The 23,320-nt window shown below is 41.3% G+C and overlaps 2 protein-coding genes across 3 annotated transcripts in view; both read left to right on the top strand.

Annotated features, from left to right (window-relative positions):
• Positions 1-361: 361 nt before the first annotated feature.
• Positions 362-10,942, top strand: foxo3a (forkhead box O3A). 2 transcript variants are annotated; one of them, XR_005697345.1, is made up of 4 exons: positions 362-463; positions 2,751-3,679; positions 7,975-9,351; positions 9,423-10,942. XR_005697345.1 is itself a non-coding variant. In XM_040042478.1 (3 exons), the coding sequence occupies exons 2-3, from the start codon at positions 3,125-3,127 to the stop codon at positions 9,277-9,279; spliced, it is 1,860 nt and encodes a 619-aa protein (XP_039898412.1). In that variant the 5' UTR covers positions 362-463; positions 2,751-3,124; the 3' UTR covers positions 9,280-10,818. The 2 variants fall into 2 exon arrangements, 1 of the variants encoding a protein (XP_039898412.1); XM_040042478.1 differs by having other exon boundaries at positions 7,975-10,818.
• Positions 10,943-11,266: 324 nt separating this feature from the next.
• si:ch73-242m19.1 overlaps positions 11,267-23,320 on the top strand; it is a 35,838-nt gene continuing 23,784 nt past the window's right edge. Inside the window, exons 1-19 of the mRNA XM_040042459.1 lie at positions 11,267-11,771; positions 12,256-12,340; positions 12,496-12,606; positions 12,733-12,846; positions 15,383-15,577; positions 15,664-15,754; positions 15,837-15,967; positions 16,050-16,202; positions 16,403-16,504; positions 17,045-17,203; positions 17,281-17,372; positions 17,507-17,642; positions 20,276-20,479; positions 20,567-20,899; positions 21,023-21,223; positions 21,340-21,461; positions 21,576-21,804; positions 21,890-22,092; positions 23,044-23,196. Coding sequence (XP_039898393.1) covers positions 11,632-11,771; positions 12,256-12,340; positions 12,496-12,606; positions 12,733-12,846; positions 15,383-15,577; positions 15,664-15,754; positions 15,837-15,967; positions 16,050-16,202; positions 16,403-16,504; positions 17,045-17,203; positions 17,281-17,372; positions 17,507-17,642; positions 20,276-20,479; positions 20,567-20,899; positions 21,023-21,223; positions 21,340-21,461; positions 21,576-21,804; positions 21,890-22,092; positions 23,044-23,196 — 2,954 coding nt within the window. The 5' untranslated portion in view covers positions 11,267-11,631. The remainder of the gene's footprint in view (positions 11,772-12,255; positions 12,341-12,495; positions 12,607-12,732; positions 12,847-15,382; positions 15,578-15,663; positions 15,755-15,836; positions 15,968-16,049; positions 16,203-16,402; positions 16,505-17,044; positions 17,204-17,280; positions 17,373-17,506; positions 17,643-20,275; positions 20,480-20,566; positions 20,900-21,022; positions 21,224-21,339; positions 21,462-21,575; positions 21,805-21,889; positions 22,093-23,043; positions 23,197-23,320) is intronic.

The following is a 23,320-nucleotide window of genomic DNA, read 5'->3' on the forward strand; positions in this document are numbered from 1 at the left end:
CATTCTTATATCTGGAGGAATAAATATATTTCAATAAATATTAACGTTAGCCCGCGACTTTGTTCTAGTTTTGAATTTTGGCCCACTGTTCTAAAGCGAATGTTGACTGATTATATATAGGGCTGTTTTCGCGTCTAATTGGTCTGGCCAGTACCAATACCTCAGGCGGGTAAACATGGCAACCAACATGAACATATGAAGATCACACACCGCTCACTAGCCCAGCATTAGTGCATTAACATTGATAAACTCTTTCCTATATGGACAAATTCTTTGTCCAAAACAGTTTGTTCCATAATCCATTAAACAAACAACAGAAAACATTCCCACACAAGAAAAGCCCTCCACTTGGTTTTGCCCAGTAAGGTTCAAAATGACATCACCTGCACTATAAAAGTCAGGACATACGGGGCGAATTTTAACACGCTTGACCGGTATGGAGGGCAAGGAGAGGAAAAGCCTGGTAAGTAAGGAAAAGCAAAACCCTGAACCTGCAACATAATAAAATAATTTAGCAATTTATCATTGTGAATTTGCTTTAACTGCATTAATTACTTAAACTGTCACAGAATGCTAACACAGATGGATAGCTTAGATAGCAAGTGAACCACTGTTGCTTTAGCAATTGCAAATCAACAAAAACACACATTTTAAAAAAATATCATTATCTATATTTGTATTATACTGCTCTGTCACAGTATAATGTAAGAGATAAGCGGGGAATCTGAAAGTGCTTCAAGTACTCGCCCACTTTTTTCCAATCTTCTGTCGTCCACTTTTACTGAGCCCATGGGAAGTGTAGCCTCAGTTCTCTGTTCTGACAGGAGTGTCAAACAGTATGCTCTTCTGCTGCTATACCCCATCTTCTTCAAAGTTTGGTGAAGGACAACATGCAGAAGAGCATTCATAGATGCTCTTTTGTATACCTTTGAGTGGTTATTTAAGTTACTGTTGCCTTTTGTCAACTCTAAGCACCAGCAAGATCCCATCACCCAGAGAGCTGCTGTGGACTACAGATATTCTCTTTTTGGACCATCATTCTGTAATCTCCTGAGATGGTGGTGTGGGAAAAACTAGATCAGCAGTTTCTGAAATGGTACCACCACATCTGGTACCATCAACTATATAATGTTCAAAGTCACCTAAATGACCTTTCTGCTCCATCCAGATATTTGGTTTGAACTACCTAAGGTTGTCTTAATCATATCTACACGTGTAAATGTACTGAGTTGCTGCCATGTGATTGGCTGACTAGATATTTATGCAAACACAAGTGTTTGATTACTTTATTGGCTTTTAGATTCATTTTGGCAACATGGCTTAAGAGTTGAATAGTTTCTGATGTTGGGGAAAACTCTCCCTTTAGGCAGGTTTTAAAAATAATTTTGGTGATTTTGCTATTGTGAAGTGTCTGCAACAAATACCAAGGTCGATATCTAGAAATGTACTCCAGTGAAAAGGAATTTATAAATATTTTTACCTCTTCAGTTCCATTTTCTGTACACTGCTGGGGTGTTTTTGTTTTTTAAATAGTGGGTCCATTCAAAATCTGTGTGGGTTTTTTTTTTTTTTTTTTTTTTTTAACTCAGATTTAAATCTGTATTGGCTATCAAAGATCGGGTATCAGATAACAATCTTTGACCTGGAAAAACATCAGAGGCTGTGTGGGTAGGTGTGCAGCTGACATTCTTCAGGTCAGTATAACCACCAAATTTCCGTAAACGGTTGCTGTCAGGACCTGACTATAGCTAGCTCTGGTTTCAGATAGGAAAATGACATGTTTAGAAACTGCATATCTGAGTAAGGGATAAAAACAACAGCCTATTGTGAGGAGCATGTTTGTTTATTCTATACTTTTACCTTTTTGGTGGAAATGTATAGGTTTTTGCTTTGGCTTAAATGTTTTTAATGCCAGTCGAGTATATTAGGACTGTATTCCTGGCAGTGTGGGAGGAACTTAAAGGCATATTTGGGTAAAATGCACATATTTATCAACTTTAACGGTACAGTCAGTTTTTCAGGTTATAGTTTGGGTTGGTTGTATTTTTTAATTTATTTTTTTAAAGATGACCTATATATTCTGACATCCAGTTATTTCCCCTGCATTCCTGATTTTTTTTTTTTTTTTTTTATGTAAACATTGTTGCTCCCCCTTTTTTGTGTGTGTGTGTGTGTGTGTAATATTCAAGTGAAGAAATCCAGTTTTACTATTTTTTTGCGCACTGGATACTCTCCGATGGTCACATTAGAGGTGATGTCATTGGCGAGCGGACATCTCTACACTGTCGCTTTAATTTCAGTGCAGTCCAGGGGGCAGGATCGCTTTTTTCCTTTTTAACCCTCTTCTCCTGGGCTCTGAGCGTTTGCGCCAACCGCAGCAGCAGATTGAATGAAGTGTTTGCAGGCAGCTGGGCACACGGAGGACACAGTGCTACTTCGTCCGGGATGCTAGACTACAGCCAGCATCATTATTTTTCAGCGCTTAACGGGGCGGATTTTTAGGCTCGGTGCATTTTCCCAGCAGCCACATTTTTAAGAAGGTGCAGGCCCTTAAGAAACCGTCCCCTAATCGCCTTGATGGTATCTGGACTGCAGCGCTCAAGCGACTGGCCGCTCCACAGCACGGCTGATTAAGAACTTGGGGAAGTGATATGGTCAAGATGGCAGCTGTGTGGAGTGATGAAACTGATGTGGTGGCATTAGATGCAGCGTGCGTGTACATTTAAGATTTTTTTCCCTTTGTCATGCAGGATCGCCGTGCGGGACGCGGACGCTTGTGAAGGAACGCAGTTTTGGATTCCTCCGAGGCTCCGCGTACTCTTCACGTCTTTTCACTCCACAGTTCGCGAAATTGCAATGCATGTTGGCCAGGGTGTGGGCTTAGCACGACAAAAGGCGATGTTCTGGTGATTGTGGTGAGCTCCAGCTGCTCAGTGTGCTGCAGACGGACGCCGTGCAGGAGGACTGATAGACTGACACGTGCTGGGACCAAGCTGCAGGAAGGGACACTTGCATATCTTGCATAGTAAATAAACTGTCCACGAAGCCTGCACGCGACATTGATGGAATGCGACCCGAGTGATTTTATAACCCTTTGTGCAACCCCCGACAAATTACGATCAACATGGCTGAGGCGTCGCGCAACGGCAACGAGCCGCCTCTAAACGTTGAGATAGATCCGGATTTCGAGCCCCAGAAGCGGCCACGGTCCTGCACTTGGCCCCTGCCCCGTCCGGAATCTGGTGCGGGCAAGCCCGGGGCAAATGACACTGACGTAATCCCCGAAGAGGAGGATGATGAGGGTGGGAGCACGGGGAGCGGCGCTGCTCAGAAAGCCAGCGGCGGCGCTATTAAAACCCGAGAGCCGAGCAGCAACAGCTCCATCTCCCAGCCGGTGGAGGTCCAGCGGGGCCCCTCCAAAGAGGAGACCGCCGACGGCTCGCCGTCCTCGGCGCAAACCCCCGCAGCAGCTCCGAGCGGTTCTGCCACCCAGCAGCTGAGGAAGTCCTCCGCCCGCAGGAATGCCTGGGGCAACTACTCCTATGCAGACCTCATTACCCAAGCCATCGAGAGCTCCCCTGAGAAAAGGTTGACCTTGTCCCAAATCTATGAGTGGATGGTGAGATCCGTGCCATATTTCAAGGACAAAGGCGATAGCAACAGCTCTGCTGGCTGGAAGGTGAGCGGTGATGTGTTGGGGCTGTCATCATAACAAAGACCAGTGTTTTTATTTATTTTTTTTAACTTGTCCTGTAAAGACATGCAATGCACAAAGCTCATTTTAATTCCGAGATGGAGACAGTGGGTGCAATCACAAACCTGTAGTCTCATCAGTTACTGGCTATACGCATTTATTTATCAAACATCTCCTCCTATCAGCAGGGGATCTGAAAATGTGTGGCAGTCTAACGGCACATGGTGTAACTATATGTAAACCAGTGTAGTTGTAGTAATGCATATCACATTACACGCTTCATTATGCCTCTAAAATTAAGGATGCAGACGAACCTCTGAGAACAAAGCGGCTTGCTTGAAAGTTGAAACCCAAAAGACGTGCAATGCAAAGTTGATTTCACTTTCAGACATACTGCTCAGACTGCAGCACAGACTTCACCAAAGCTTCAGCCAGGCCTTGCTTGTGTTTGATTTTCAGGATTAGTTTGGCCTGGACTGTGTGTGTCTGGATATGCAATGCAAGCTGATTCCAGTGAGCAGCTTCTTTGAATGAATCACACTGGTTAAAACTGCTGCATTTACAGAAGGGGAAATAAAAACATCACCCTGAACATGTGAAACTGATTAATCTGCACAGAATCAGTTACTTTATGCTGAAAACTGCTAGATGTCAGTTTTCATTAATGTTTAAGCTGCCTGATGCATATTTGAGCTTGGCAGATGTTGACTGGAAAAGGAAAGGGTTAATAACAGGGTTTCTCATGTGCTGACATCAGCATTTCCTAGGAGATGCTTTGCAGCTGTGTGACATTCAGGTTGAGTCTGGCAAAAGTGTCCCCAGCAGGTTCAGGGTAAAACAGATGGGTTTTAAATTCAGACCCGTCACACATCTCATTCAGCACACTGAAAGTACACAACCTTCAGTTTTGAGCTTTGTCTCCAGTGCTGTAAGTCAAACTAAATATTCAGCCCCTGTATGGACGCCCATCAAACCCTCTGCGGTTCAGCCCCGCCGTTGTCTTTTCATGATGCCTGGGCACAAGAATCAATCAGCTGACTATAAATTATGTAGGTCAATGTGTAGCAGTATGAGAGAAGCTCAGTGTTTGTCTTTGGATCTGGCTAAACTGGCATTGCTCCAGTCCCTGCTCAGAACGAGGCTTTGCTCAAAGGGTGCTGCAGCACTACTGTGACTGCGTGTGGGGGAGGGGAAGGCAGGAGTTCGCTCTTTGTGATTTCTCTTGTAAATGCAGTACAGCTTGTACTGTACGTGCCCGTGAAGCTTATTGGATACCTTCATATATCCAATAAAATTTCATCTTAAGGAGGCAGACAGGTAGGTTACACTGCTGTATGTTTGCTATTGGTTTTATTCATATGGATGTGGTTACCTTAAATCTTTAACAAGGTGCTTCAGTCTTTTACTAGTTGTGAACAGGAAGTGAAATCAATAAAAGAAGCATGTTTAAAATTCAGTACTTCTGCAGTAAACCACCTTTGAGTCTTCAGATTTTGTTGTATCAGTGCCTTGGGCATTTTGAGGTTGTAAATCTGCCTGCTCCAATAATTGAATACAACAACAGTACATCTTAAAGCCTAATAAATGATCACAGACTTGAATGAAAAACCTCCTGTGTCAACACCGGACTGTATCCGAGGCTTATTTGTTGCAACTCCACTGTATTGGATTGCATTAGATTGAACGGGACAGGTGGTGTTATTGTGTTCTCTGCCTGTAGCTCATGGGATAAGCAACATGTTGGAATATTCGACTTGCCCCATCGACAAGTGTGGTATTGGATATCATGGTAGTGATAAATTTATATGTAAACATTTTGATTAGTTAGAATATGTAGCTGAAAAGGGATACACAAATCCCACTGGATAGATCGATATCAGAAAGCAATTCTAAATTGATCAAATTTAGCTTTAATGGACAGACTTTTTTTTCTTTTTCTTTTTTGTACCACTGTGGTCTGTTCACCCAATGAGTTCTTGTCAGTGAGATAGCTTTTATGTAAACTGATTCAGTAGTAGCAGAGACTCTGACTTTGTCTAGATAGCTATAGACAGGAAATGAGTGGATTAGTGCATTTCTAACCAGAAATAAAACGTCTAATGACTGCTCATCTGTTGTGTAAACACAAAGACCAGATGCAATTGCATAAGATTTCAGCAGAAAACGGTGAAACACTTATCAGGTATGCGTTTACTGCAGTATGTTTGGAATCACTGATATGCTGAAAAATGAAGCTGTTGCCAAAAGGATGTTTTCCAGATGTTGAATCAAATCTTCCATATCAAATGGTATGACAGAGCCTCTTCTGTACAAAAAAAATTGTGTTCATCACTCCATAAAACATGTTGCCACTGTCATCAGCCCAGTTCTCGTGTAATTTAGCATACCTCAGCCTTTTCTTACTGCTTCTCTTAGGAATGGCTTCTTGTTGGTGGGTCTTTACTCTGTCTCAAAGCATTAAGAGGAAAAACCTGCTTGTTTGAGAACCCTCAGTCATTAAAGCGCAGATCAAGTGCCTTAATGAGACCAATTTCTGGTCTCCTCTTGCTGTAGTTTGTTTTGTGTTGAGCTTGTTTAGCGGTTAACTTTAATCATCTTAGAGATGGGTTTAAATGGGACCTTGAGTTAAATCAGGTTAATTTAAGCTTTAGAGAATTGAGCTGAAGCCTCTCCCTGTGAAGCTGGCCTCTGGGTTATGGAGATCACTGCAGAGTTTCTCCCTCTGTTACTGAAGTGTGACAGGCTGGGCGTGCACGCTCCAGCTGTTTAATTTTGTACGTGGTAAGGAACATCTCCAGGGAAATCCTGTAGACCTTTGTGAGCAGCCAGAAATGGGTCACAGTGCAAAGAAATGTCTATGAAGACACTGCAGCATTGGTAATTAGTCCTTTTGTATTAAACCTTTTAAAGCCTGAACCATGAAATAAAAGCCTGAAAACTTTCTTTTTAATTATTATTAATGGATTGTTTAGTGAGTCTTGTAATAATGATAAATATTAATTTGCATAAAAGTTTAAATTTGTATCATATTAGCTACATCAGGCTTTTGTTTTCCTTTCTATATTTTTTTTTTTTGCAGAATATTTAAACTGATATAGATGTATCATCTTTGATACACTTGGCCTTAAAGGGTTAAATTACAGTTAACCCTGTGCAATATCCTTGAGTCATTTCTTTAATTTGAATTTCAGTAGTCTTTGGGAATGTGTCTCCAGGCTTCTTGAAGGAGACTGAAGTTCTTTGGATGTTTGCTGCCTTTTTGCTCAGTTATCTGTCAAGATGATCCCACACCGCCTCAGTAATGTTGAGGTCTGGGCACTGGGGAGGCCAATCCATGACTGATGGTGTTCCCCTTTTGGGGTTTTATCAGTAGTGTGGTTTGTGTTTTTGTTTTTTTTTGTTTTTTTTGTTTTTCTCTAAACTGCATTGGAAGTCTATTTGGGATTGTCCCAAAAACACTACTGCTAATCGCACCTTCCAGATTGTATTGCACGGTGATGTCAAACTGTACTTGATTGCATTCATGATTCCATCAATTTGGCAAGATTTCAACACCTCTAGCTAAAACGCAGCCCAGAACATGACAGAGCCTCAACCATGTTTTCTAGATGGCTATAGACAGTCACTCTTGTACCACTCAACTGTACATATTGACAGCAACTTGAACCATAACTTTCAAGCTACATAATACCTTTTGCCACTGACTTTTAGTCTTTTGTAATCGTCTGAAAAGTCAGCAGTGTCTCTATTTAGAACATAAAATTCAGATAATTTCAGTCCTGTGGTTTTATTTATATATTTTTTTTATTTTGTCATCAATTTGTCCAGTTTTCTCAAATTTTAGGAACACTGCACACCATGCCAAAAACATAGTACTGTAGATGAACAACAAAACCTTAAAAAGTTTTGTAGGGGACACAGAATACAGCACTGTCTGCTTACAACACTGAGTTTTATATTCTGTTGTAGTGATTTATATTATCTGGCTCATTGTTCCTTTGTTGGGCCGTTATAGAGCTCGGCAATTACTGTAATACATGTAATCTTTTGTAGTTTTAAGCTTGAGTGAAGTTTGAGAACAACACTAACAGATGCAGCAGGAACACACATTCTGACTTGGTCCACTTTGTAGGTCACATCTCGTTAAAGCTTTTGAAGCTCCTAAAAGTATTTAATACTTAATCGTATCATGTACACAAGATTTTTTTTTTTATGAATTATTGCTCATACTGGGAAAGTTATATTAATACTTAAGTTTTCTTAATCATTTGTCTTTGCAGAATTCCATCCGACACAATCTTTCCCTCCATAGCCGTTTTGTGAAAGTCCAGAATGAAGGAACTGGGAAAAGCTCCTGGTGGATGGTCAACCCAGAAGGTGGGAAAGGAGGTAAAGCTCCCAGACGTAGGGCTGTGTCGATGGACAACAGCAAGTACATCAAAGGAGCCAGAGGACGTGCCACAAAGAAAAAAGCCTCATTGCAGGCTGCTCAAGATGGGAGCTCTGAGAGCTCCTCAAGCCTCTCCAAATGGACAGGAAGTCCCACCTCCCGCAGCAGCGACGAGCTCGATGCCTGGACAGACTTCCGCTCTCGGACCAATTCCAATGCCAGCACGCTCAGTGGTCGTCTGTCCCCAATCCTGGCTAACCTGGAGCTGGATGAGGTACCTGATGACGACTCACCCCTGTCGCCAATGCTGTACTCCAGCCCCAGCAGCATGTCTCCGTCCACTGGACCAACAGGACTGTCTGATCTGGCAGGCACTATGAACCTCAATGACGGGCTCTCTGACAACCTGATGGATGATCTTTTAGACAATATCAGCCTCACAGCATCCCAGCAGCCTCCTCCTGGAGAGGAAGATGGGGCCAACAGTCAGGGGAGTTCAGTATTTACCTTCAGCTGCTCAGGAAGCAGTTTAGGTAGTCCCTCTAGCAGCTATGGGACGAACCCACTCTTCAGCCCTCCGTCCATCACGAGCCTGCGACAGTCACCCATGCAGACCATCCAAGAGAACAAGCAGACCACTTTCTCCTGCATGTCTCACTACAGTGAGCACCAGACCCTAGATCTGCTTGGGATGGACTCCCACAGCCCCAGCAATGTCATGATGACCCAGTCCGACCCTCTGATGTCGCAGGCCAGCACCGCCATCGCTCTGCAGAACTCCCGCCGAAATGCCATGCTGCTCCGCAAAGACCACATTCTGGTTAACCACACCAGTGCAGGCCAGGCCCAAAGCTCTTCAGTGCCTGGTTGGCAAGCGGGCTTGTCAACCTCTGACAGTGACGACGGCCTCCCTGAAACCAAGCAGCTACACCTGAAGTCTCCTAGTAAGAACGCCTCTATGCAGCTCAGTTCCAGTTTAACCAGTCAGGACAGTTTCTCCGCTGATCTGGACCTTGAGGTGTTCAGCAGCAATCTGGACTGCGACATGGACTCAATCATCCGCAATGAACTGATGGATGCAGATTGCCTGAACCTCAGCTTTGACTCTCGCCTCACCTCCACACAGAACAGCAACAAGAATTCAGGAAGCTTCTCCAGCTCAAAACAGAGCTCTCAGAGCTGGGTGCCGAGCTGAGGAGCTGTCAGAAGTAAGGAAGGTGTAAATTTGGGTTAATTGTCCTGCGTTGTGCAACTAGAGGGAAGGAAGGTATGTAAGCGTTTCAGTAGACTTTCTTCCTATTTTTCATTTGCGGCATTAACTTCAGTACTGTATTGTAGGTGTCTGAGACAAAACAAGTGTCTTCACAGTGAAGAAAAAAAAATTAATTGTTTCAAAAGATCAATGCCTGGCCAGTATGAACAAATGGTACTGAGTGGAATGAAACTACAGTACCTTCAGTTAAAACTACATGGATCAACTCGTATTAGTCTCAGGGATTCACTCATATCACAAAGTAATACATAAAACTGAAAATTAAGTGTTTTCATCCTGCTTTCTCTCTTTCACACCCTTTCATACCCAAAACATTTTTTGCCAAACCAGCTGTCAGCCTGACTGATGGCCTGTTTACAAAAAACTGCAGAGAATGTTACATTACTACGTTCCAGTGGAGGATACTTGACAAGCTGCTTTTTTTTTTTCCCTTTGTTTTTTAAAGATTTCTTTGAGACGTAGCCTAAATGGACAAACAGTTTTTTAAAAGCTTTCCCTCCCCATTGATGCACCAATTCACACCAAATATCAGTATGTAATGTTATCAAGATGTGAACTGCTCTACATGATGTGTTTTTTGTATGCAGTGTTTTTTCAATTTTTATTTTTTGTAGCAAATTTTACCCTGTGATTTTTAAGTGACATTACTGTGAATTCTGTTCCCTCTGAAGAGGTCCATTACTGAAGTATTGATGATGTTTCTGCTGCAGATCCCTTTTTAGGTCCCTCCTCTTCCACTCACTGCAATATTGGAAGTACTGCTCTGTATACAGACCTTAGGATTGAGTTAAGGACACGATTTAGTTCTAGTTACCACTTTTTAGTTGTCAAACAGTTGGGACTACTTGGGTTGAAATGACCACATTCAGTTACTCGCAGCGCTCAACAACTACACCAGTTTTGGCGTTGATTTGATGGAGTTCTTGGTGCTCTAAATCTAAAGATAGCAGGGAGTGGCTGCAGATGAAGTGCTGTCAGTAGCCTCTCCTTTGTTATCAGCACTATAGCAGGTGCTGGGTGACATGTTTTCAACACTGGGAGGGTGTGTAGTATCTTGGATTTTTTTTTTTTTTTTTTCTTTGTAATGAAAGAAATGACCACAGTATCTTAAATATTGCCAAAGTTTATCTGCATTTAAATAAGTGGAAAGAGGCTACACAGTGCATAGCTAATCAGAAGTGTGTGTGTGTGTGATATAAGGGCAAAAAAATCTACATCAGCACAATTTTGTAGGAACAGCAGGATGCTTTTTAAAATTGTTTACATTAATTATTATTATTATTATTTTTTTTTTTAAATTATCAGGAGTGTTTTAGTAAACTTGTCTCATGTTGCATCATTGTAAAAACACATTTGGTTTATTTATTGCGATACTTGTTGCCATTGTTCCTCGATGCACATTTGGTTAGGGCTGTGTAAAATCATGTTTTCATTGCTCTGTTCACTGGGTGATCACTTGCACAACAAATGAGAGGGTCCTTTTGAGAAATGTTTAACAGTGAATAAACCAGATTAAATAATTCTCATTGGCTTAACCTTTTAACACATTTCTGCACAGCTGTGCTTCCACTTTTTTTTTTTTTTTTTCTTTAAGTTGACTGATTTTTACAGTCTGCGTTAAGGTTTAAATTTCACTGCCAGTCTCCACATTTCATATATTCCTATTGCTCCTACAAAAAAACATAAAGTTGACATTTCCACTTGTAAAGCAAACACTTGGTTTTATCAGAGCTGGAGCATGTAAATAAAGCATAAAGAACTACTGAAAAGCTGGAGTTTGATGTTGTCTTGTTTTTTTTTTTTTTTAAATCTGTCCCTAGAGGAATTCCACAGCTGTGGATGTGATTTGCTATTGGATAATCATATCATTGAAGAACCAATCACACGCTGTATCCAAGAGGAATTGGCCATTTGGGCCTAAATCAGGGTTTTTGAAGGCAAGGAGCTGTAATTGGAGAATTCAGGTGCATCCTCAAAGATGTAATAGTACAGTGATGCAATGACTTGTATTTGAGACTTTTATTACAAACTAGAGCACAAAACAAAAAGTTACATTGTGACTGAAGAGTCTGACATCACTGACATGACAGCCCAAAGACTGGTTGACTGCAGTGAAACAATGGAGCCCTCTAGAGCCTGAATGGAGTCACTGAGTCCAGCTGCCCATGGATGTTGGTCTCCATGGACACACCACAACAAGTCAGCGTTGAGGCAGAGATTTAGCAGGACTAAAGGAGTTATTTTTATGTCATTTGAATGTGTTGATCATTGAAGATGTCAGACATGTGTGCAGTGTACAAAGTTTCCTCCTCTGTGAAGGTGAAGCAGATGGAGGCAGAGCTGTGGAGTCACCTCTCTGCACTCAAGGCAGAGATTGAAGAGAATAGAAGAGCAGGATCTTCTAATGCCTACAGGTTTGTCTGTGATGTATTATTTAAGCTCAGATTGCCAAAAGGGTAGACCTGAAAGCTATCCTCAACTCAAAATATGGCCGGTTGTTATTTAACATGAATGTTTGCCCTTCACAATGCAGACCGATGTACTTATGTGCTCAAATAACCCTGCACATCATTTCAGATTTCTGTTCTGAAGCAGGACGCCTTTCGGTTTTCTACCTTAAATCCAAGTTTAAGATGCATATAAGACTTGTAAAGTATGCAACACACAAAGTATTATCAGTAGTGATAAGAAATTCACATTAACAGGCAGCTGAACTTTGTTAGTGTTATGTTCTGTCTATTTATCCATTTCTTGGTGTGGTTTTTTTTTTTTTTTTTTTTTTTTTTTTTTTTAAAAGCCTAAGTAGTGTAGCAGAATAGTCACTTTAGGTAAAATGTGACAGATCTGAGCTGTGACTGATTTGTGGGCATTTACATTTTAAACCCATGTTTGTGAAAGTTTTTGTTCCAGTTCTGTACTACCTCCTAAAGATATTTCCTTCTTTCGTGTGGAGAGGGAGCATGCACTGAGGAGAGGGCTTCAGGTGATGCTTTCTACAGAAAGTTCATTATTAGTCTTGCATTGTTAGACTTTTAAATCTTTGATTTATATCCAATTTTAAGTGAAGGCATTATTTTTAGGGTTATTAATTTTTTTTATTTTTTTTAAAGGTGTAATTTTGTTTTCTGCTGGTTTCAGGTGGCTGACATTTTGCCGACTCTGTCTCAGGCTGATATCATGCAGCGAGAGCTGGAGAGCTGCTTGAGTTTGGAGTACACTCCTGACAGTCTGCCTCTTCTGCTGCATCAGGTCAGGACAGAGAGACAGAAAATTTATGCCTGAAACAAGAAGCAGAAACAGATTATTTTTGAATTATTTTTTTTTTTTTGAAAAGTTTTTAAACTTAAACCAGTTTCCTTTTTGTATTTTTTCCAGTTCTTCACAGACAGATCTTATCACTTGGCTCAGATCAGATATCTGCTCATGCTGAGATGGAGGAGATTTTGCCACCATGCCAGTGTTATTGAGAAGCTTTATCCCCATTATAAGGTTGCCATGTGTAAACGAACAGATGACCTAGCAGTGTTTTAACAATACTCTAAAAAAGTAAATCTTTTCACTGTACTTTTGTACTGGTTTGTGGTTATTTTCTGCATTTTATTCTGTATCTACCTTTAATCTGAGTTTAAAAATATGGCAAATATCACAGAATACATTTCCCAAAAACACAGGATGCTCTACACGAGTGTGAATGTGACTTAAAAACATGTTTAACTAGTACACAATTAAGGTAGCATTAATTCTGAAAGGTATATACTCACTGGACACTTTATTAGCATTAGCTTGCTAGTACAAGTTCTGTTACTGTTGCCTTCCTGTCGGTACGACTTGGATATCTGGATATTTTGTTTGTTTTTTGGACCAGTCTCTGTAAATCCTAGAGGTGGTCATGTGTGGGGAAACCCCAGTAGATCAGAAGTTTCTGAAATGGCAACATTAATGCCAAATTCAAATTCCAAATGACCTTTCTTCATTCTGAAGTGCGGTTTGAACTTCAGCAGGTCTTCTTGACAATGGCTGGTTGCATTAATGAGCAGTTGAACAGGTGTGAGTAACTACAGGTTTTTGGATTTCTTTTTCAGGGCAGCTCATGTTTACATCATCTTAGATCACAAATCAGGCTGCAAAGTTTCACAGCAGCATAGTAAAAGAGACAGAGGGCTAAATTATCCTGTCTGCAGTCATGTTTTCCATCTTTGTGCTACTTTCTCTTATATATAGGGAGTGCAGAATTATTAGGCAAGTTGTATTTTTGAGGAATAATTTTATTATTGAACAACAACCATGTTCTCAATGAACCCAAAAAACTCATTAATATCAAAGCTGAATGTTTTTGGAAGTAGTTTTTAGTTTTAGCTATTTTAGGGGGATATCTGTGTGTGCAGGTGATTATTACTGTGCATAATTATTAGGCAGCTTAACAAAAAACAAATATATACCCATTTCAATTATATTGGTTTCACTGGTAAGAATAAATAACATCTCCACATTCACAAATATACATTTCTGACATTCAAAAACAAAAACAAATCAGCGACCAATATAGCCACCTTTCTTTGCAAGGACACTCAAAAGCCTGCCATCCATGGATTCTGTCAGTGTTTTGATCTGTTCACCATCAACATTGCGTGCAGCAGCAACCACAGCCTCCCAGACACTGTTCAGAGAGGTGTACTGTTTTCCCTCCTTGTAAATCTCACATTTGATGATGGACCACAGGTTCTCAATGGGGTTCAGATCAGGTGAACAAGGAGGCCATGTCATTAGGGTATAAAAGAAGAAAAACTTTCTTGCCAGCCACGCTGTGGAGTACTTGGACGCGTGTGATGGAGCATTGTCCTGCATGAAAATCATGTTTTTCTTGAAGGATGCAGACTTCTTCCTGTACCACTGCTTGAAGAAGGTGTCTTCCAGAAACTGGCAGTAGGACTGGGAGCTGAGCTTGACTCCATCCTCAACCCGAAAAGGCCCCACAAGCTCATCTTTGATGATACCAGCCCAAACCAGTACTCCACCTCCACCTTGCTGGCGTCTGAGTCGGACTGGAGCTCTCTGCCCTTTACCAATCCAGCCACGGGCCCATCCATCTGGCCCATCAAGACTCACTCTCATTTCATCAGTCCATAAAACCTTAGAAAAACCAGTCTTGAGATATTTCTTGGCCCAGTCTTGACGTTTCAGCTTGTGTGTCTTGTTCAGTGGTGGTCGTCTTTCAGCCTTTCTTACCTTGGCCATGTCTCTGAGTATTGCACACCTTGTGCTTTTGGGCACTCCAGTGATGTTGCAGCTCTGAAATATGGCCAAACTGGTGGCAAGTGGCATCTTGGCAGCTGCACGCTTGACTTTTCTCAGTTCATGGGCAGTTATTTTGCGCCTTGGCTTTTCCACACGCTTCTTGCGACCCTGTTGACTATTTTGAATGAAACGCTTGATTGTTCGATGATCACGCTTCAGAAGCTTTGCAATTTTGAGACTGCTGCATCCCTCTGCAAGATATCTCACTATTGTTGACTTTTCTGAGCCTGTCAAGTCCTTCTTTTGACCCATTTTGCCAAAGGAAAGGACGTTGCCTAATAATTATGCACACCTGATATAGGGTGTTGATGTCATTAGACCACACCCCTTCTCATTACAGAGATGCACATCACCTAATATGCTTAATTGGTAGTAGGCTTTCGAGCCTATACAGCTTGGAGTAAGACAACATGCATGAAGAGGATGATGTGGACAAAATACTCGTTTGCCTAATAATTCTGCACTCCCTGTATGAGCTTTAAATGATAACAAATACTTGAGATCCAGTTATTTAGATTTTATACAGCATCTCTGATTTAATAATTATTCAGAATGCAGTCAGTTCAGGAAGCATACGGTTCCTTGTGCACTATTTTGAATGTCACTGGAAAATGTTCTCCTCGTGTAAACAGCTGGAGAATGCTGAATCTTTTATTTCTAAAGAACGAGAAGAATCGTACAGATATCACACTGAAAAATGCATCATCGTATCAGACTTGTTTTGTCTCAGGATCAGGTGTCCTACATGACCCGTGAGTATCAGGATTCCGTTCAGAGAGCTCGCAGACTGTCAGCAAGCAGAGAGAAGATGCTGACCGGCCGAGGAAACCCCGTCAGCCTGCTCACTCAGGACGATGTCGTCATTTATCTGCAGTGGCTTGTCTGCCACCTGCACTCTGTTCAGCCCATCCACCACTTTCTCAGGGTAAAAAGCCACAGACAGATGTTATCACTGTTCATCCTGTCTGATGCCTGTGGTGCTTTATTTCACATTAAAATTTGCTTTAACAGGTGCTGCACTATATACCTATGTGTGAAAGAAAAGATGAAGCACCAGGAAAGGATTGTGGGGAAATTGTGCATGAAAGACAACAGGCTGATGGTGAGCTTTTCCCTTCATACATGTTTTTTGTAATCTTTTGGGGAAAAAAATAGTAAAAAGTTTACATTTAACTGTATTTCAGGACTACCACTCCACACAGTTCACCTGGAGCAGTTCATGCCCGAGCTGGAGTCCCTGCTCGCCTACTTCTGCCTGCCGTATGACACAGGAAATCTGAAAACCACTGCAGATGAGATGGAGCTATTCGGCATGGTATATTTGTCCTCAAAAAAAGGTGGTGAAATTTAAAATGCATTTAAATTATTGGTCTGAATCTCAGCTGCTGTCTGTCCAGGTGTGGAGGGAGTTTAAAACAATCTTCCGACAACAAGAGCAGATGAAAACGTTTCCTCCTTACGATGGTATGGACGTCAGAGAGAGTCAGTGGGGGAGGAAGAGTGCAAACATGGCTGTGTGCAAGGAGGCTAACTGGATTCCTTTCATCCAGGTTTGAGGGAAACAAATAAAATAGTAAAATAATCTCTTCAAATACTGCTTCCTGTGATGCTCGGTGCTTTAGAGTTCATCAGTATCTGGCAAAACATTTGCATTTTTTTTTTCTGTAAGCACTTGTGTTTTTATGGATTCTGTAGTCTTTCAGACGTTTGCAGGATGCTAGAAACTGATTGTTTGGTTTCCGCTCTGTAGGTGAAACCCAGGCGAGATCCGTGGCAGCAGAAGCTCTTCACAAAGCTCAAGGAAAAGAATTCAGTTGATGAGCTGCTCCAGATGCAGTGCAAGTTTCTTCAGGTAAAAAGCGAGTCTGCTCTGAATCAGTGTCACGCATCCTTCAAAATGGGTGAAATTGTTGCAAATGATTAATAAATATATAGTTACAACTGACTAACTGGTGAAAAGAACATAAGTGAGAATTTGCTAACAGTGCATTACACTAATGCCACTTTATTAGGTACACCTTTTCAGCTTCAATGTCATATGAGCCAATGACCTCGGAGTATTTAGGCATGTGGACATAGTCGAGACAAGCATATAAGCATGGATCCATCCTGCCTTGAACCAGCAGCTCAGACTGGTGCTGGTACCGGAATGATTTCTGGGATATTTTTTGGTACACTTTAGCTTCGTTAGTAACAGCTGATCACTTAAAATCTCTGAGAAATGTATCCAGAACTTTCTTGAATCTGTGCCACAAAGAATGAACACAGTTCTGAAGAAAAGCCAGTACTAGCAACGTGTACCTAATGAAGTGTCCTGACTGATATAATGCCTTTTTATTTTAATGATTTTTGTCACGTTTTGTTATGCTGTCCTCCCTGTGTATCTGAGCAGGTCCGCAATTTGCTCCACGTGGCTGCAGCTCTCAAAGAACATGCTGCTCAAGTTGGCGACTCACAATCCACATCGTTCATCTCAAGCAGCCGCAAGACAAAAAAACAAATGATCTCTGAGATTTGGAAAAATGTTTACAACGCTGCCAATCTCATTCAGGTGTGTGTCGTCTAGTTTTCGACTTGGGAGATGTAAAAATTCAGTCAGTGCAATAACACTGACATTTATCTTAATAGGAAACCCACAGTCACTCATCCGCATCCAGAGGGAGCAGAGGCAGCAACAAAGAGATTTCAAAGAGTCAGACTTCAAGCTTTTACCATGAAAGGTGTTTATTCAAAGAAAAATTGCTTTGCAGAATTTATTCATCACATTACTTTGGTCACTTGTGAGGCTGAAAGCCTTTTAAGACTAAGGAAAACATTGCCTCTTTTCCCACTCACTCACATTATCGTGGCACAGTCAGTCTTTGGAGGACAACCTGCAGGTCCTGGGCCTGGATGACAGTTTACCTGAAGGCTTCTCGGGCCCAGTAGTAACCAGAGGAGCTTACCTGTCCCTCATCTTTCTGCGCCACTTGAAACTCAGAGAGCTCCAGGTACAGTAGTAGTATTTTCTACTAGTATTTATGTGGCAGGTATGTAAGTGCATGTTGATGTATGCAGTATAATAGATACATTTCATTGGCATTGGGGTGAGAGGAGCAAGAGAAATGCAGTTAAATGCAGGGAGGTCTTTTAACACATAGTGAGTGGAAAAGGTGACTGAAGAAGACACACCAAATGCATCATGGGAATCCCCCAGCAGCCTACAACTATTGCAGTGTAACTAAGGGAGGATTCAGGGTCATCTAATCCAGCCCCAACTATATGCCTTATCAAAAAGGAAAGTTTTAAGCCTAATCTTAAAAGTAGAGAGGGTGTCGTTCTCCCAAATTCAAACTGGAAGCTTCTTTCACAGAAGAGGGGCCTGAAAGCTGAAAGCTCTGCCTCCCTTTCTACTTTTAAATACTCTAGGAACCACAAGTAAGCCTGCATTCTGAGGGTGAAAAGCTCTAATGGGGTGATATGGTACTATAAAGTCATTGAAATAAGATGGGGCCTGATTATTCAATACTTTATATGTGAAGAGCAGGATTTTAAATTTGATTCTGGATGTAACAGGGAGCCAATGAAGGGAAGCCAATGTGGGAGAAATACGCTTTATTTCTAGTCCCTGTCAATACTTTGGATCAACTGAAGGTTGATGATAATGAATTACAGTAGTCCAGCCTAGAAGTAATACTAAGTAATGCCTATGACCTAGTTCTTTGGCATCACTCTAACACAGGGTGTTTCTAATTTTAGCGATATTGCACAATTGGAAGAACTCAGTCCTACATATTTCTTTAATATGCACATTGAATGGCATATCCTGGTCAAGAATGAGTCCAAGATTTTCAGGGCCAAGTGCAATAACCTCAGTTTTATCTAAACAGAATTGGTCCTAGCACTGAACCCTGTGAAACTCCATAATTAACCTTAGTGTGTGAAGAGGACTCTCCATTTACATGAACAAACTGGAGTCTATTAGGTATGATTCAAACCACTGCAGCACGGTACCTTTAATTGCTACTGCATGCTCTAATCGCTGTAATGAAGTTTTAGGGTCGACAGGATCAAACGCTGCACTGAGGTCTAGCAGGAAAAGCTAAGAGACGAGTCCACTTCTAAGGCAATTAGAAGATCATTTGTAACCTTCACTAAAGCGTTTTTTAAAATTACCTCCTGCCAGGTTGAAGGCCAGTGGTACATAGCCGATTATTAGAGAGAGGTTGACCATATTTAAGACTGAAACATTAATTATTGGTGGGACTTCTCTGAGCAGTTTTGAATGGGGTCTAAAAGACATGTTGATGCTTTGGAGGAAGTAATAACTGAAGTCAGCTGTACATAATGTTACGTCTGTGAGATGGTTACGAGTGACTTTTTCTCTAATGTTTAAAATTTTATTTGTGAAGAAATTCATGAAGTTCTTACTAGTTAACTTTTGCTTAAAGGAATGCTACAGGTGGTAGAGCAGATCACCTACTAATCAGAAGACTGGTGCTTCAATCCCTATCTGCTCCAGTCTGCATGCCAAATATCCTTGTGCAAGATACTGACCTCAAGTTGCTTTCCAATGCATCCATCGGAGTATGAATGCGCATGAATGTTAAATAGAAAGCACTTAAGGAGTAGAAAAAAGTGCTTGACCGAATGAGGGTGAATGAAGTTTTTTTTAAAGTAGTTTTAGAGTAGAGTTTAGAGTTTTCAGAGTAGAAAAGTGCTATATAAGAACTAGTCCATTTACCATTTCCCCTGGTCCTTACTGGGTTGTCTGCTTTAGGTCTGCGTCTGAGAGTTATACAAGGGAGTCAAGTAATTCTGGTTTGAGCCTTTCTTTTTCAGAAGAGCTACAGTATCCAGAGGTGTTCGCAGTGAAGAAGTGAAATTATTAACAAGATAATCAACCTCTATGGGAGTAGCGTTTAGGTAGCTGCTCTGCTGTTTGGCACCAGGCATAGAAGAAGAGAACAGTAGATGAATTACATCCTTAAACTTAGTTACAGCACTTTTAGAAAGACATCTACTGAGATGAAATCTATTCCCCACTGATGTGTAATCCACCATTGTAAATGTAAAGTTATGTGGAAATGTTCAGTTTCTGTGCCTTTATGTGAGAACAAGATCTAGAGTGTGATTAAAGTGGTGGGTGGGTTCTTTTACATTTTGAAAGAAGTCAATCGAGTCTAATGATTGATTACATGCCTTGTTGAGGCTGTCAGTATCTACACTGATGTTAAAATCACCCATGATAATTATTTTATCTGAGCTGAGCACTAAATCAGACTAAAAACAGGGTCTTTGGTTAATTAACGACTGGAGTGGAAGATTGCTGCCATTTATTTAAACTAACATAATCATCCTGCTGTAAACAGGTGTCTATAAGGCAGAGTAAATCAATTTGTTGATCAATTTTTAATAAAATGGGAGAGAGAGACCTGAAGTTTAATAATCCACACTTCACTGTTTTATTCTTTGGTGCAGTTGTGGATACTGAATTGTTCTTTCTCTTGTCTCTAAACTGTTTTTTGCTGATGATCGTTTTCTTGTTGATTAAAAAAGAAAGAGAGAAAATATATGAAGTATATCTGTCTGTTGCTATAGTATGCGAGCTCTCAAATGTCGTTTTAATTTTTACCATCTGCAGCGTGTGTCACTTGGGATGCTGAACTACCTGCGCTCTGTGGAAAGGACTTTGACCTTTGACCTGGCAGGTTTGCAGCTAGAAGGACAGGTGCTGCGCAGCACAGCGGAGGAGACGGGTTGGATGAATGTAGCCAGAGGAGGAAAAGGAGAGGCAGAAGGTCTCGGCTCTGTCCAGTATATTCACAGCACTCCTGTCGATTACAAGGTAAAAACATATATCCTCTTGCTTCAAGTGAATTTTAAAAAATTGGTTTAACTGAGAATCCAGACATTGCTTCTTACAACTGTCTAGGTCCACTGCTCAGAGTTCATGGAGTTTGCAGAGGTAGAGAATCTTCATGATTTTTACACCTCTGAGGGTCGTTACATCCACACTCAGGACCCCAGAGGGTTTTACATCATGTACGACGCTGCTCTGCAGGACCTTGTAGAGCTGATGAATGAGCTTCTCCTCATCGGCTCGCACTTCATCCACAAAAACACGATCAAACAAATTGGAAAAACTGAGGGAGTGTCAGCCTCGACAGTAGATTTCAACTCCTGGGCTGGGACAGATGTTGACCGCATTGCTTTGCTTCTCAATTTGTGGACATGTGAGACTGAGTTCATGGAGAGCAAAGTCCAGGTAGATTGATGGAAAAGAGGATTTGATTTCTTTTGGCTCAGTCATTTCCTGTTAGCATTGAACTTTATAGAACTACGACTGACATTCTGTTACAACTAACTGTGCACTTCTGTGTTTCTGCAGCTTTTAAACTGTTACTATGAAGCCTACCAGCATGCAGTGGGCACAGAGGAGAGGTTTGCATTGGCCCAAGTTATCACTGACATCATGCACAGGAAGCCACAGCTGGACCTGAACCAGGATAACTATTTTCAGGCCTGCAGGACTGAGATCAGCTGCATGCAGAGCCACCAGCGGCTGATCCGAGACATTCTGGACAATCAGGTAAACACTAAATGATGCATTGGATTGTATTTACATGTGAAGCTGTGCAATAACTGTGGTCTGTACATGAGACACACCACAGTTATATGTTGTGGTTATGTTGTTCCTCTGAACAGATAGAGAGACAGCGACTGTACCTTCAGCGCATCTGGAGAAATGATCACAAAGGCTTTATAACCAGCTATGGTCGTCCACTCAACTATGTTCCCCAATATTTGGTCTCACTTGGAGGCACGAGGCAAGTTAAAACAGCTGTGGAAGACTTTATATTATAAAACATAATTATTTTCTTCTTTTAATGCTCATGTTTTTCCCTCCTTGCGTCCTTTTGTTTTTGTTTTGTTTTTTGCAGGCCTGCTCTGATGAACGTATTCCTGCTAGAAGTTCACCCATCACTCTGTCTGGCCTCTGCAGTCTATCACGGATTGGTTCAGGCTCACACTGAACTATGTCAGTTGCACCGAGCCACGAGCATCACTGACAAACTCCACCTCGAACACAACCTCTTAGAGCAGGCACTGAAAATCTGGAACAACCAGACTTCACCAGGAGCCTCCTACAGCTCACAAATACAAAGAGATGTACGTTCTTGTTCAGAGTATGTTCAGATTACTGTGTACAAAAAAATAAGCCATTTCACTAAATCCCAGTTTCTGTTGCTCTCAGTTGTTCTCAGACGTGTTTATCGAGGATCCAATTTTGGTCCAGAAGTTGGGCCTGTCACTAGTAAAAGCTGCAGAGGAGAGGGACATGAAGCAAGGACCAGACAAGCACCCCTGTGCTGTAGAAACATTGTCCGTGCTGCTGGAGCTTATGAGCATCCGCCATCGCCTGCTGGAATCTGCCTCAGAGACGGCACATCTGGCACAGTTAAGAAAACACTTACAGCAGAGGGCCAGGGGTATTTACAATAGGTTCTGGACCTTTTATTTAACTCCTTTTTCCCCCATGAAGATCGCATTTGACAAAGTCCTTTGTACCCTTAGTAACAAGTTTTGACACCTCACTATGCATCAATAAAGAGGTGGTTTGCTAAATATTAAACAGTTTGCAGGTTTTTCAGCCAATCATCAAGTTCTGATGAAAACCCAGTCCTTTTGTTCTATAAACATACCTGACATATAACAAACTGCTCAGTTCAGAAATGAGCCTCAAAGGTTACTTCAAAGAGTTATTATATTTACACCCAAACATATCCAGCTGCAACCTAACACATTTAAGTTTTATATAGCATGATAACACAAACAACTTTCCACTTTCAATTTCCTACATTTTTACATTTCATACTTCTCTGTTGCACCTCCTTCACTACATCCACGACTTTTCTCTGGTCTTCCTCTTTCCGTCTGGCAGCTCCAAGTTCAACACCTTTTATCCAATATATCCACTATACCAATTCTGCACATGTCCAAACCATCTCGTCCTTTTGTTTTTTAACTCTTTCTCCAAACCTGTGCTGTCCCTCTGATGTAGTCATGTTTATTCTTGTCCATGCTGGTGTCTCCCAATGGAAATCTTGACATTTTCAGCTCTGCCTGCTGTCTTTTTTTTGTCAGTGCCAACATCCTCAAACTATACATCACTTGTTAATTTTGTAAATTTTCCCTTTCACTCTTGATGCTATCCTGTCACTGACATTTGTCTTCACCCACTGCAAGTTGTTTAAAACTTTAGACCCCCCCAGGATAAGAAGAATCCAGTTTCTATTAAACTACAGCTGTTGTTAGGTTATACTGGCTCTTTGCTGATATGTTAACATTTCTGTGCAGCCAGGATTAACCAGTTTGAATTAAATGAGTAACGTAACATTTTTTTCTCAGGCTGTACAGAAATGTGGCCTTAGCGCTCGGCTTTGAGGAGTTCCACTTGTATCTGAGACCGCTGCAGTTTGAGTGTACTGATCAGAAAGTCAGAGTCCAGCAGAGGCCTGTTTTTATCACAGAAATCCTGGAGGACGACAGCTGTGTGGACAGGTAAAACATAACTACATCTGATTTTTCCAAATAAATCTTCATTTTCATAATAGCTGAAAGCTGGAATTTTATTCTCTTTAACTAAAAAGTCTGCTGTATATTAAAAACCAGACATGTTTGAGAG

Source organism: Simochromis diagramma, unplaced genomic scaffold (genome assembly GCF_900408965.1).
Source record: "Simochromis diagramma unplaced genomic scaffold, fSimDia1.1 OVJJ01000304.1, whole genome shotgun sequence".
NCBI classification, from domain to species: Eukaryota; Metazoa; Chordata; class Actinopteri; order Cichliformes; family Cichlidae; genus Simochromis; species Simochromis diagramma.